Below are 15,853 nucleotides of genomic sequence, written 5' to 3' on the forward strand. Positions count from 1 at the left end.
GCAAACATTAGCTAACCAGAAGGCAATAACAATGTAAACAGAAAACACCTGCTTAAAAGATCTAATACAAATGTCCCTGAGGAATGTAAGGTGGGAGTACTGTAATTACCTAACGTTACATTATTATTTCCATAACAATTTAGCCCCATCCACAATATTAACCCGACGTTAAAACAGAACTAGCTATTTATTGATTAGCAATTGCCGAATCATGTAACCTTAGCTTAATGCTAAAAGGGCAGGTTACTATCACATTCTGTAACAGACAAATAATTTCATGTAGGCTAACGTTACCTACCTGCTACCTTTGTCTTTTTCTCGTTTCTCCTCTTCTTTTCTCTTTTTTCTTCCCTGGGCACCTGACAGTTTTGACATCTTGTGTTGATTTTTTGATGTGGTAAGAGTCATGATACGGGAAGGGAGGGGGCGCACCATGGGGGAGGGGGGGGGGGGGGTTGTAATGTTGTAACAAATAATATTTCTATTAAATAGGCTTTACTTTGCATTTTAATTGACGTGGGATTATTTTTTGTATTTAGAAATAATAGTACCAACTTTTTTCTTTTTTTTTTTAATCCAACATTTGTGGCACCGGCGTGGCGCCCCCTGATGGACGGCGCCCTTAGCATTTGCCCATACGGCCTATGCCACGGGCCGGCCCTGACAGTAAAGGTAAACATGCGGGGAGGAGGAAGAGAAAAAAGCAACTACTACACCAGACCTGGGCAAATGAAGGCCCGGGGGCCACATGCGGCCCCTTGAGCTTTTCAATCTGGCCCAAATAATTGTTTTAGATGTTTAAGATGGAAAATGTAGCTGCCATTATGATGTGCACTCATGTTTTCTAATGACCCGAAGTCTTTCAATGCTTGGAATCTGCATGATATACTAGTTACTATGGTCATCTAATGACTTACTATGGTCATCTAATTACTTACTATGGTCATCTAATTAGTTACTATGGTCATCTAATTACTTACTATGGTCATCTAATTAGTTACTATGGTCATCTAATGACTTACTATGGTCATCTAATTAGTTACTATGGTCATCTAATGACTTACTATGGTCATCTAATTAGTTACTATGGTCATGTAATTAGTTACTATGGTCATGTAATTAGTTACTATGGTCATGTAATTAGTTACTATGGTCATCTAATGACTTACTATGGTCATCTAATTAGTTACTATGGTCATCTAATGACTTACTATGGTCATCTAATTAGTTACTATGGTCATGTAATTAGTTACTATGGTCATGTAATTAGTTACTATGGTCATGTAATTAGTTACTATGGTCATGTAATTAGTTACTATGGTCACTGAGATATCTCAGATTGTAGGTGGGGTTTTTTGACTATGTTTGTTGCATTTTGGTTGCGTTTCGGCTGATTATAAAATATGTTGTCAATATTCAGTGTTTTATCATTCATAGTTAATATTGTAAATCCCACATTCTTGCACATTCTGGGTGTCTCATTCAGTAAAAAACTATTTCAAATTTCATTCCGTTTTTTAAGGCGGTCTGTCGTAACGTTTTTAGCTTTCAATCATTATTGTGAGGTTTTGTATTAGTGTTCCTAAAAACAGGACACACTTTTTTTTTATCTAAATTTGGCCCCCCGAGTAAAATACTTGCCCAGGCCTGTACTAGACTAAGCTCCTGTTGAGTGGGGAGACTCAGTTTGAAACCAGGAAAAAAAACCTCAAGCAACATAAGCCATACTTGCCAACCTGGAGACCTCCGAATTTGGGAGATGGGGGGGGGTTTGGTGGTAGCGGGGGGTGTATATAGTAGCGTTAGTGCTGCAAGGGGTTCTGGGTATTTGTTCTGTTGTGTTACAGTGCGGATGTTCTCCCGAAATGGTTTGTCATTCTTGTTTGGTGTGGGTTCACAGTGTGGCGCATATTTGTAACACTGTTAAAGTTGTTTATACGTCCACCCTCAGTGGGACCTGTATGGCTGTTGACCAACTATGCATTGCGTTCACTTATGTGTGTGTAAAAGCCGCATATATTATGTGACGCTGTTTGTATGGAGGTAAAGCAGCAGGTTGTAGAGGACGCTAAAGACGGTGCCTTTAAGGCACGCCCCCAATATTGTTGTCCGGGTGGAAATTCGGGAGAATGGTTGCCCCGGGAGATTTTCGGGAGGGGCACTGAAAATCGGGAGGGTTGGCAAGTATGATATGAGCACATGTTACAACGTTGAAAAAGACTTGCAGGCACAGCCACAAGGGGCTGGGGTGTATCAGTACATAAGTGCGTGTGTGTCCATAAGCCTGGGAGTCGCTTTGTTCGGAGCCACGGCCCTCTGACTCTCATTCTGCAGAGTGACCAGTCAAAACATCCCCGAAGGAAAGGGGGGAGGGGTAAGTATTTCAGAGTGTCTTTTGCTGTGGTCTCACTGGCTGTGTTTACAGGATGACCTTGCTAGAGAGGGCCAAAATGTGGCTGGTTTTGGGTAGTGCGAGCAAACACATCCCGATAGATTCATCCATTGTCTGTTCTGGCCCTCAAATTGATCAGGATATCGTCTTGCAGAGTGGCAGGCTTCTCCGAGATGTTATCCAGATTGCAGTTGAATCCAGAAATCGCCCACAGCTATGCCCATCCCATCAATCCTTTTCTCCAAATGTGTCGACAGACCAGAGCAAGGCTTGTACTCGGACCAGCAGATGAGCTGTGGTCATGATTCCAAACAGGCCAGACACACAACCCTCCATCGTGTATCCAGCAACCCTCCATCGTGTATCCAGCAACCCTCCATCGTGTATCCAGCAACCCTCCATCGTGTATCCAGCAACCCTCCATCGTGTATCCAGCAACCCTCCATCGTGTATCCAGCAACCCTCCATCGTGTATCCAGCAACCCTCCATCGTGTATCCAGCAACCCTCCATCGTGTATCCAGCAACACTCCCAATTTGAGCTCCTCCTCCAAAAGATGATCAATTCCACTTCCCAGATTTTAGAGGGCAGTGCAAAAAGAGTCTCCAGGAAGTTAAGAGAAGCAAAAGCAGGAGAAATAAGGGAGAGAGTGTGTGAATGTTGTCTGTCTATCTGTGTTGGCCCTGTGATGAGGTGGCGACTTGTCCAGGGTGTACCCCGCCTTCCGCCCGATTGTAGCTGAGATAGGCTCCAGCGCCCCCCGCGACCCCGAAGGGATTAAGCGGTAGAAAATGGATGGAAAGCGTTCGCCTTTGTTGAGAGCCAGAAAGAAAACAATGATTACAACAGCTGCCACTAGGGGGCGAAACATGCGCTGTATGTGTTTGTTTCGCAGCCTCTTCTAGTGGTGCTTGGAGAGAAATACAAAAAGTGCGTGTACAAAACATTTGGAGAGTAATAATTCCAATTCTTTGATGGCGCCCTTACAGACCGCAGCCTCCGTTCAAGTAAGCGTTCATCCGTATTTCCTGCACGATCATCTCCCTGCGCTCCATCCTCTCCGCCCTCTCCGCCGCCTCGCTCGCCTGCGTCACTTCCTCCCAGCGGTCAGAGGCGGACTTCGCCTCCAATGACGAGCTTCCCTCCGTGTCGTCGTCCTCCTCCTGGAGTCTGCGGCGCCCCCCGCAGGTGACTTGGACCGACACGGCGAGCAGCGTGACCACGAGGCCCAGGCAGACGCTGGAAGCAAACAGCAGCGCCGCCATGTCTGGATGTTCTGGAAGTAGAAGAAGAAAGTGAGGTGTGTGCATCAGCTCGCGGGTGTTAATCACACTGACCTTTGATGAAGGCGTAGGCGGCGAGGGAGGTGCTCATCATCGCGCCGGGGTCGTCCTTGCCTTCGGGATGCGGGACGTCAACATGGACTGGAAGACCTGCGGAGAAACCAAGTCTGAAGCTGCTGCAGGTCACGGTCAGGTCATTCATTATTATTATTTTTATTTTACAAAGGTGAACTCACAATTGTGACAAATATAGATATTAGTAACGATGCTTTCTTGCCTTTTTAAAAAAGGGCATTTTGAGAGGTGAGTATGATGTAGCAACACTCCACACCACCAGAGGGCGGCATATATTTGGAAGTGCTGTGGCACATGCAGGAATAATCATTTGTAAGGAAAATACAAACAATTCCTAAATTGAATAAAATTACTGTTGATTAAGTTCTACATTTAAACTAATTAACAGGTCCATTTAATCATTTGTTTGAATAATTTAAGATGTATTATATTTACTTTACAATTAAATCTTACATTTAAGCAACTTTGATTATTTGTTTAATCATTTCAATAATTTAAGATGTATTATATTTGCTTAACATGAATTAAATTGTATATTTAAGCAAATGTATGGGGCAAATTTAATGTACTTGTTTTGATAATTTAGGATGTATTATATTAACATGATTGACATTTTACATTTAAGGAAATTTAATCATTAAATTGTTTTAATTATTTAAGAAGTAGTATGTACATTATCTATCAATCAATCAATGTTTATTTATATAGCCCTAAATCACAAGTGTCTCAAAGGGCTGCACAAGCCACAACGACATCCTCGGTACAGAGCCCACGTAAGAGCAAGGAAAAACTCAACCCAGTGGGATGTCAATGTGAATGGCTGAGAAACCTTAAACAATTTTGTTTTATTTAAGTGCATTTAAGGGAAAATGTTATGAATTATTTAAAATGTATTAACATTATTACAATTTTACATTTAGTCAAATTTACAAATAAAATATATTGAAATATTTTAGACACTCAATTTACTTATCATAAATGACATTTTACATTGAGCAAATGTAATTTGTTTAATCATTTAAATTATTTAAGACGTATTATATTTTCTTAACGATAGGGAAGTTTTAGATTTAACCACATTTACGGTCAAATGTAATCTTTTTTTTGCCATTTAAATTTGTTAAGATAAATTCGATTTACATAAATACATTTTTACATTGAAGCAACTTTTAAGCAAGGAATTTTTAATAATTTGTTTCATCATTGTAATTATTTAAAACTTATTTACTTAACATTAATGACATTTTATTTTCAAGCAAATGTAATCATTTATTTAATCCTTTAAAAAATGTAAGACATTTACCTAACATTCATGGAATTTTACATTCAAACAAATTCAATAATTGATTTAATCCTTTGAAATATTTAAGACGTGTTATATTCATCTAACATTTATGGAATTTTACATTTAAACAAATTCAATAATCTATTTAATCCTTTAAAAATATTTAAGACATATTGTATTTACCTAACTTTCATGGAATTTTACATTGAAGCAAATGTAATTATTTATTCCTTAAATATATTTATGACATATCTACTTAACACTCATGGAATTTTACATTCAAACAAATATAATCATTTATTTATTCCTTTAAAATATGTAAGACGTATTATATTTATCTAACATTTGTGGAATGTTACATTTAAGCAAATGTAATCATTTAAAATATTCAAGACATATTTACTTAACATTCATGCAAATTGAATCCTTTCAAATATTAAACATATTTACCTAACATTCGTAAAATTTTACATTTAAGCAAATTTACGGGGAAATGCAATATTTATTTAAATGATTCAAGATGTATTATATTTACTTCACCTCGTAACGTTTTGGCTATTTGCATTTGTACAAGCACAATACTGTTTTACATGATGTTATATAATAAACACTGTTAAAAGTAGAATTATTATGAAATAAGAAAGTGTAAGTGTAAAAAAATGAAGAAAAAGATCATAAAAGTGACCTTCTGTGCTGAGTGCTGGCGATGACGAGGTGATGACAGCAATATTTGGGTCCACCTCCCTCAGTAGAATCCAGGGCACTAAAAAGTCACATGCAACGTGAGCAAAACAAGCGCCGTTGCTAGGCAACCTTGCATGTGTGCATCCCAATGTTGATAGTCCTAACACCTGTGTCTCACCGCAAGAGAAGAGCACACTGAGGTACTTCCTGGATCCGGGGGGGCACGGGTCCTTGAAGGTCTCGTTGCCAACGACGACGGCGCACCTCTGTTTGCCGTAGCAACGCTTGTTGAGCACACGTACGGCGTCCAGGCTCAGGCAGTCTGTAGGGGGCGGTACAACTCTTACACCTATGTTTAAGTTGTTGTTGTTGGAGTACCACGCTCCGCCATAGGGGGCAACAGTCAAAGTATATGCACAAGATCCCACATCTGTTTGGAGCCACTCTTCTTTTGTCATTTTAGGGGACTGCGGCACATTCTGAATATACTATTTTTTTAAAAACATAAAAAGATGGAATGTAACAAGAAAAAGTTGCAATGTTGATTCTAATAACACTCAAAAAATAATGAATCAAAATCAATGTTATGAATTATTGACCTGCTGAAGGCTCTAATTACTTGACATCAAATATTCCACTGGGGGGAAATGCTGCATATTTAATGTTTTTGCCAAAGTAAACTAGTGTTCTATGACAAAAAGTGCATAAAACGTTAAAAATTAGGTGTCCGATAATAGCTTTTTTACCGATATTGTCCAACTCTTAATTACAGATTCCGATATCAACCGATACCGATATATACAGTCGTGGAATGAACACATTATTATGCCTAATTTTGTTGTGATGCCCCGCTGGATGCATGAAACAATGTAACAAGGTTTTACAAAATAAATCAACTCAAGTTATGGGGGAAAAAAATGCCAACATGGCACTGCCATATTTATTATTGAAGTCACAAAGTGCTTTTTTTTTTTTTAACATGCCTCAAAACAGCAGCTTGGAATTTGGGACATGCTCTCCCTGAGAGAGCATGAGGAGGTTGAGGTGGGCGGGGGTTGAGGTGGGAGGGGGGTAGCGGGGGGTGTATATTGTAGCGTCCCGGAAGAGTTAGTGCTGCAAGGGGTTCTGGGTATTTGTTCTGTTGTGTTACGGTGCGGATGTTCTCCCGAAATGTGTTTGTCATTCTTGTTTGGTGTGGGTTCACAGTGTGGCGCATATTTGTAACAGTGTTAAACTTGTTTATACGGCCACCCTCAGTGTGACCTGTATGGCTGTTGACCAAGTATGCCTTGCATTCACTTGTGTGTGCGAAAAACTGTAGATATTATGTGAGTGGGCCGGCACGCAAAGGCAGTGCCTTCAAGGTTTATTGGCGCTCTGCACTTCTCCCTACGTCCGTGTACACGGCGGCGTTTTAAAAAGTCATACATTTTACTTTTTCAAACCGATACCGATAATTTCTGATATTACATTTTAAAGCATTTATCGGCCGATAATATCGGCAGTCCGATACTATCGGACATCTCTATTAAAAATAATATTAAAACATTTAAATGCAGCTTAAAAGATGTAGCTAATGGGTTTCACTATGTACAGCGCTTTGAGTCTCTAGAGAAAGGCGCTATATAAATATAATTCACATCACTTTAGTGGGATTTTTTTTTTTTTTTTTTTAAGTGCTCAAAAAATTATAATTAATAAAAATCAATGTTATGAATTATTGCCATATTTAAGGCTTCAATTACTACACATCATTGAAATATTTTTGGAGGGGGTAAATACTGCATAGTCCTGTGAATCTTTAGCCACCACACGATTCCATTCAGAATCCATTTTCGATTCTAAATGATTGTCGATTCTAAATGAATACTTTTTGTATGCCAGTTCTATGATGAACTACATTCCTCCATACAAAGCTGTTATAAATGTGGATACATTACTCCAAAGATAACTGCTTTTGTTGAATACAATTCTAGCCAAACATTTAATAAAGTCAAATACAAATAAGGCAGCAACACTTCCATCCATCCATTTTCTACCGCTTATTCCCTTCGGGGTCGCGGGGGGCGCTGGAGCCTATCTCAGCTACAATCAGGCGGAAGGCGGGGTACACCCTGGACAAGTCGCCACCTCATCGCAGGGCCGGCAGCAACACTTCTCTGTTCTAAAGTCAATTTGTAGAGCAGATATAGATCATCTACATCTACTATAGGAGTGGCTGGACAGGACAGATTTAAAAAATAAGTTTTTTTTAATTGATTTAAGAATCGTTACAAATAATAATTGCGATTAATCCGATTTTTTTTTTTCACACCCCTAATATTTTGTATTTTTGCCATAAAAAGGTAAATGACAAAAAGGGCATAAAACAAATATAAAAACGTATTATCAACAGATAGATATGAAGTTGATCTCGAGATTTAAGTGTTAAAAATTCAAATAAAATGGAAAATTATGAATGACTTATTTTTTAACACCTTTTTGGATCCCTGATCATTTTAGTTTTATAACTCATTGCAAAAAAATAAAAAATAATGAATCAAAATCAATGTTATGAGTTATTGATCTACTCAAAGGAACATCAAATATTCCACTTTAACATGTTTTTTGGTGGTAAAACATTGCATATTTTGTGTGTTTTGCCATTAAAAACAGGGTTTGCTTTAACACAAAGTGGCATACTGCATAAAATAATAATAGTAAACTTTATAGCGACAGTTTGATCTACATTCAAGTGTTGGACAAAACAATTAACATGTGACTTATTTTTAACATTTTTATGAGCGAGACCCTTCTGGTTCACCACGACCAAACTTAAAGGGAAGCCTTCAGTGTAAAAAAAAATTCAAATCAATGTTTATTTATATAGCCCTAAATCACAAGTGTCTCAAAGGGCTGCACAAGCCACAACCACATCCTCGGCTCAGATCTCAAATCTCTATTAAATTGGTTTTGACAATGAAACATATCAAAATCTTTGCTTTTTCAGTGTGTGGCCCTCAGTGGGAAAATGTTGTTTTATGTGCTGCCCCCTGCTGGTTGTTTATTGCTAAAAGCGCTTATAACCCGATTGTTTTTCGGGGCTGTGTTGTAATCACCACACATGTGGTCTGTGTCATTAGCCACTCACCAAAGAGGGTGTGGGTGGAGGGGCAGGTGTCCTCCTGGTGTAGACCTCGGCCATAGACCGCCGAGTAGATGTTCAGCACGCGGGGGGGCTTGCAGCGTAACACCACCGTCTCGCCCTCGCACGCCACTCGCCTTTTGTGCTCCGCTAAGGCAAGGACAATCACAAGTTAACATCATCCAAGTCAGGGGCGTACAAAGTTTTACCACTGAGCGCCACAGGCTGACAGATGAAAGGATGCGGGGGCCATGTTGGTAGTTGCAAAAACCAGTACAACATATCCATTGTTTTCAAACTACTAGAAAATGTTTCGGTAGAAATTTTGTGTGAAAGCCAAACTGACATGGTAACAGTTAGCATGCTGGCCAGATAGCGTCAAGTAAATGAAAATATGAGCAAGGTGAGCTAAACAAAGTAGCATGCTAACAACAGCATGCTTACAGTTAGCATTAGACCTGCTAACTTATTGAAAAAAAGCTAGCATGCTAATGTTAGAATGCCAAATATATCACTCTGAGGTGTGTACCTGAAAACAATTGTTTAAAATGGTAGCATGCTAACATTGGCATGCATCAAGTACCAAAATATGACTGGTGTGTACTTACAAAATTAGCACAAAAAAAAGCTAGCAATCATACTAATGTTAGCATGCCAAAATGCTAACTGTAACATGTCTAGTACCAAAATATGACTGAGGGGTATACTTACACAATCAGCACAAAAAAAGCTAGCATACTCATGTTAGCATGCTAACAAGTATCATTTGCCAAGTAACACAAATATCTCACGCTAAGGTTTACTGATGTAAAATTAGCAAACAAGCTAGCATTCTAAAATGAAAACTAATACCCTGGGGGCTATAAAAAAATAAGCTAGGGGCCGCTAATGGCCCCTGAGCCGCACTTTGGACACCCCTGATCTAAGCTAAAGCACAAGTCAAGAGCTCTAGCATGAGGTATGACTACTGGATTCATTATACCTTTTTTTTATGGCAAACACAAAATATGCAATATTTTTCTCAATAAAATATTTCAAAGTGAAATATTGGATATGAAGTCAATTGGAGTTAAGTAGGTCAATAATTCATAACATTAATTTTAAAACGTAATTTAAAAAAAATTACAATTATTAGTTTTTTTTAAAGGCCTACTGAAAGCCACTACTAGCGACCACGCAGTCTGATAGTTTATATATCAATGATGAAATCTTAACATTGCAACACATGCCAATACGGCCGGGTTAACTTATAAAGTGACATTTTAAATTTCCCGCTAAACTTCCGCTTGAAAACGCCTTTGGATGATGACGTATGCACGTGACGTCAATAGTTGAAACGGAAGTATTGGGACACCATTGTATCCAATACAAAAAACTCTTGTTTTAATCGCATAATTCCACAGTATTCTGGACATCTGTGTTGGTGAATCTTTTGCAATTTGTTTAATGAACAATGGAGACTGCAAAGAAGAAAGCTGTAGGTGGGATCGGTGTATTAGCGGCTGGCTGCAGCAACACAACCAGGAGGACTTTGACTAGCCGCCGACTTCACCTTAACTTCCTCCGCCGACCGCATCGGTGATCGGGTGAAGTCCTTCGTCGCACCGTCGATCGCTGGAACGCAGGTGAGCACGGGTGTTGATGAGCAGATGAGGGCTGGCTGGCGTAGGTGGAGAGCTAATGTTTTTAGCATAGCTCTGTGAGGTCCCGTTGCTAAGTTAGCTTCAATGGCGTTGTTAGCAACAGCATTGCTAAGCTTCGCCAGGCTGGAAAACATTAACTGTGTATTTACATGTCCATGGTTTAATAGTATTGTTGATCTTCTGTCTATCCTTCCAGTCAGGGGCTTATTTATTTTGTTTCTATCTGCATTTAAGCACGATGCTATCACGTTAGCTCCGTAGCTAAAGCGCTTCACCGATGTATTGTCGTGGAGATAAAAGTCACTGTGAATGTCCATTTCGCGTTCTGGACTCTCATTTTCAAGAGGATATAGTATCCCAGGTGGTTTCAAATACAAATCCGTGATCCACAATAGAAAAAGGAGAGTGTGGAATCCAATGAGCCAGCTTGTACCTAAGTTACGGTCAGAGCGAAAAAAGATACGTCCTGCACTGCACTCTAGTCCTTCACTCTCACGTTCCTCATCCACGAATCTTTCATCCTGGCTCAAATTAATGGGGTAATTGTCGCTTTCTCGGTCCGAATCTCTCTCGCTGCTGGTGTAAACAACGAGGAAATGTGAGGAGCCTTTCAACCTGTGACGTCACGCTACTTCCGCTACAGGCAAGGCTTTTTTTAATCAGCGAGCAAAAGTTGCGAACTTTATCGTCGATGTTCTCTACTAAATCCTTTCAGCAAAAATATGGCAATATCGTGAAATGATCAAGTATGACACATAGAATGGATCTGCTATTCCCGTTTAAATAAAAAAAAATCATTTCAGTGGGCCTTTAAAGTCCCACTAAAATTCTTGGGGATCTAAAAGGGCCCTCACTCATAAAATAAGTCATACTGTTTTTATACTATTTTTATTTTTATTTTTTTTACATTAAATGCTAAAGTCTCTAGACCAGGGGTCACCAACCTTTTTGAAAGCAAGAGCTACTTCTTGGGTAGTGATTAATGCGAAGGGCTACCAGTTTGATACACACTTCAATAAATTGCCAGAAATAGCCAATTTGCTCAATTTACCTTTAACTCTATGTTATTATTAATAATTAATGATATTTACACTTAATTGAACGGTTTAAAAGAGGAGAAAACACGAAAAAAATGACAATAAAATTTTGAAACATAGTTTATCTTCAATTTCGACTCTTTAAAATTCAAAATTCAACCGAAAAAAAGTAGAGAAAAACTAGCTAATTCGAATCTTTTTGAAAAAATTAAAAAAAATAATTTATGGAACATCATTAGTAATTTTTTCTGATTAAGATTAATTTTAGGATTTGGATGACATGTTTTAAATAGGTTAAAATCCAATCTGCACTTTGTTAGAATATATAACAAATTGGACCAATCTATATTTCTAACAAAGACAAATCATTATTTCTTCTAGATTTTCCAGAACAACAATTTTAAAAGACATTCAAAAGACTTTGAAATAAAATTTAAATTTGATTCTACAGATTTTCTAGATTTGCCAGAATAATTTTTTTTGAATTTTAATCATAATAAATTTGAAGAAATATTTCACAAATATTCTTCGTCGAAAAAACAGAAGCTAAAATGAAGAATTAAATTAAAATGTATTTATTATTCTTTACGATAAAAACAATTAATTTACTTGAACATTGATTTAAATTGTCAGGAAAGAAGAGGAAGGAATTTAAAAGGTAAAAAGGTATATGTGTTTAAAAATCCTAAAATCATTTTTAAGGTTGTATTTTTTCTCAAAAATTGTATTTCTGAAAGTTATAAAAAGCAAAGTAAAAAAAATTAATGAATTTATTTAAACAAGTGAAGACCAAGTCTTTAAAATATTTTCTTGGATTTTCAAATTCTATTTGAGTTTTGTCTCTCTTAGAATTAAAAATGTCAGGCAAAGTGAGACCAGCTTGCTAGTAAATAAATACAATTTAAAAAATAGAGGCAGCTCACTGTAAGTGCTGCTATTTGAGCTATTTTTAGAACAGGCCGGCGGGCTACTCATCTGGTCCTAACGGGCTACCTGGTGCCCGTGGGCACCACGTTGGTGACCCCTGTTCTAGACCCTATTCGTCAATTATACATTTTAATATTTTTGTGTTTATTATGCTTTTTTGTGGCAAATTTTTATTTTTTATGGCAAACACAAAATATGCAATATTTTCCCCAAAAAATTATTAAAAGTGTAATATTTGATGTGAAGTAATTGGAGCCTTCAATATGTCAATAATTCATAACAACATTGGTTTTCATTCATTATTATTTTTTTGTTTTTAAAAAGTAAAAAAAAAAAAAAAATCCCACTAAAATTCTTTTTTTTTTTTTAACTTTAACTCTTAAATCTCTCGATCAAGTTCAGATCTATCCGTCAATTATAAGTTTTTATTTTTGTATGTTTTTGTCAAACTTTTTTTTATGACAAACTCACAAAATATGCAATAGTTTTCCCCCCAAAATATGTCAAAGTGTAATATTTGATGTGAAGTAATTGGAGCCTTGAATGGGTCAATAATTCATAACATTACATTTTGATTCATTATTATTTTGAGCAATGACATTTATTTTTTTTACAGTCCCACTAAAATGATTGGGGATCTAAAAGTGTCCTCACTCATAAAATAAGTGAGTTTTTATACTTTTTTTAAAAAAAAAAGCTTAAGTCTCTAGTCTAGACCAACTTCAGATCTATTTGTCAATTCTATATTTTTATTTGTTGTTGTATTTATTTGATGCTCTTTTTAGGAAAAGAAAACTATTTCTTATGGCAAAAACACAAAATATGCAACATTTTCCCAAAACAATATTTCCAAAAATGTGAAGTAATTTGAACCTTAAATATGTCAATAATTCATAACATTGATTTTGATTCATTATTATCTTTGATCCAAAAACATCTAAATGGCAGTTTTGTGTTATTAGAGTCAACATTGCTACTTTTCCTTCTTACATTTCACTTTTTAAAACATGTTAGCAGTATTTTCAGAATACCGGACTTACTGGGTTTACACTTGTAGTCCACATGGAGGTACTTGCTGGTACCGGGACAAGGGTCGGGTCCAAAGAGCAGGTGGTTGACGTAGAGCTGACAGTCTCTGTGGTTCTGACACTCCGACAGCAGCTTCTGCGAACACGCTCAGACAATCAAAGATGGCAGAACCACGGTCCGGGTCAGGGAATCGCACCTGCAGCACGGTCAGAGACGAGCAGCCGCGGTTCCGGGCCGCCTGGACGGGGGCGGAGTCCGCCAGGCACCGCCGGGCCAGCAGGCCGGCGCCGTAGAAGGCGTGATGGATGGAGATGGTGGAGTGGCGAGGGCAGTGGAGGCGGACAGGATGACCGTCGCAGGCCCAGACGGAATGAGTGCTCAGGATCCTGGACAGGTAGTCTGGAACGCATTTGGAAACCATACTGTTCCAGGGTCTACCTCAGGTAACATTTGTGGCCCCCACACCTCGTCTGAATCTCCCCAAACGTGTCCCAATCACAAAGATGAGGTCTAATTATTGTAGACCACGATGAAAACCAAGGACACGGTCTCCCAGCTGGCCTGGGGACACCTCAGGATCCCTTCTCTGCTTGGGCTGCTGCCCCCGCGACCCGACTTAGGATAAGCCCCTCTTTACAAACTCTCCCCAAACCTGTTCCATCAGTTTGTGCTGCAACATTTTTTGGGGTTTTTTATTACAGTTTTTAAGTTATTGTTTTACAGTTGTGTTATTAACGTGTAATAAACATGTTAATAATCAGGACCGGACCCCCAACTGAGTCAAAATCTCCCCCAGATTGTCAGATTTTTTTGTGATGCAAATAGCTTGGCTGGTAAGAGTGGCCGTGCCAGCAACTTGAGGGTTCCAGGTTCGATTCCCGCTTCCGCCATCCTCGTCACTGCCGTTGTGTCCTTGGGCAAGACACTTTACCCACACTGCTTTAAATGTCACTTACATATTGGCTTTCACGATGTAAAGCACTTTGAGTCACTAGAGAAAAAGCGCTATATAAATATAATTCACTTCACTTTAAGTTAACGTGTTATTAACGTGTAATAAACATGTTACTAATCATAACCAGACCTCAATTGTGTCAAAATCTCCCCCAAATTGTCAGATTTTTTTGTGATGCAAATGTTTTTTTTGGTTTATTATAGTCTTTAAGTTAATGTTTTTTACGGTTGTGTTATTAACGTGTAATAAACATGTTACTAATCATAACCAGACCTCAATTGTGTCAAAATCTCCCCCAAATTGTCAGATTTTTTTATGATGCAAATGTTTTTGTTGGTTTATTATAGTCTTTAAGTTAACGTTTTACAATTGTGTTATTAACGTGTAATAAATAATCAGAACCGGACCTCAATTGTGTCAAAATCTCCCCCAAATTGTCAGATTTGATTGTGGTACAAATGTTTTTTTTCCCGTCAAATTATTATAGTTGTTAAATTATTAACAAATTATGATTAATAATCGGCTCCATAAAAGGTTAAATAGCCAAAAATGTCAATCGGGACACAATTTAGGGAGATTTTGACATAGTAGTTGTGATAAATAACATTAATTACATGTTAATAACATTAAAAAAAACAACGTATTGAATATGTAAAAAAAAAAACTAACGGCACAAACAGACATTTTTTGTAGCACAAATAATTGGGAGGAGTTTGGGGAGATTTGAACATAGTTGGGGTGGGCGATTATTAACATTAGTCACTAGAGATGTCCGATAATATCGGTCTGCCAATATTATCGGCCGATAAATGCGTTGAAATGTAATATCGGAAATTATCAGTATCGTTTTTTTATTTTTAATTAAATCCACATAAAAAACACAAGATACACTTACAATTAGTGCACCAAGCCAAAAAACCTCCCTCCCCCATTTACACTCATTCACACAAAAGGGTTGTTTCTTTCTGTTATTAATATTCTGCTTCCTACATTATATATCAATATATATCAATACAGTCTGCAAGGGATACAGTCCGTAAGCACACATGATTGTGCGTGCTGCTGCTCCACTAATAGTACTAACCTTTAACACTTCATTTTACTCATTTTCATTCATTACTAGTTTCTATGTAACTGTTTTTATATTGTTTTACTTTCTTTTTTATTCAAGAAAATGTTTTTAATGTATTTATCTTATTTTATTTGATTCATTTTTTTTAAAAGTACCTTATCTTCACCATACCTGGTTGTCCAAATTAGGCATAATAATGTGTTAATTCCACGACTGCATGTATCGGTTGATATCGGTATCGGTTGATATCGGTAATTAAAGAGTTGGACAATATCGGCATATCGGATGTCGGCAAAAAGCCATTATCGGACATCCCTATTAGTCACACATTAATAACATAGAAAACA

The 15,853-nt window shown here is 37.7% G+C and overlaps 1 protein-coding gene across 1 annotated transcript in view; it reads right to left on the reverse strand.

Annotated features, from left to right (window-relative positions):
* Positions 1 to 158: 158 nt before the first annotated feature.
* The window catches only part of eva1c (eva-1 homolog C (C. elegans)), a 19,893-nt gene continuing 4,198 nt past the window's right edge, over positions 159 to 15,853 (reverse strand). Inside the window, exons 2-8 of the mRNA XM_062046758.1 lie at positions 13,676 to 13,878; positions 13,491 to 13,614; positions 8,850 to 8,993; positions 5,898 to 6,041; positions 5,721 to 5,798; positions 3,730 to 3,825; positions 159 to 3,668 (exon numbers count right to left, since the gene is read on the reverse strand). Of these exons, the coding sequence (XP_061902742.1) occupies positions 3,376 to 3,668; positions 3,730 to 3,825; positions 5,721 to 5,798; positions 5,898 to 6,041; positions 8,850 to 8,993; positions 13,491 to 13,614; positions 13,676 to 13,878 (1,082 nt within the window). The 3' untranslated portion in view covers positions 159 to 3,375. The remainder of the gene's footprint in view (positions 3,669 to 3,729; positions 3,826 to 5,720; positions 5,799 to 5,897; positions 6,042 to 8,849; positions 8,994 to 13,490; positions 13,615 to 13,675; positions 13,879 to 15,853) is intronic.

This window comes from Entelurus aequoreus, linkage group LG05 (genome assembly GCF_033978785.1).
Source record: "Entelurus aequoreus isolate RoL-2023_Sb linkage group LG05, RoL_Eaeq_v1.1, whole genome shotgun sequence".
NCBI classification, from domain to species: Eukaryota; Metazoa; Chordata; class Actinopteri; order Syngnathiformes; family Syngnathidae; genus Entelurus; species Entelurus aequoreus.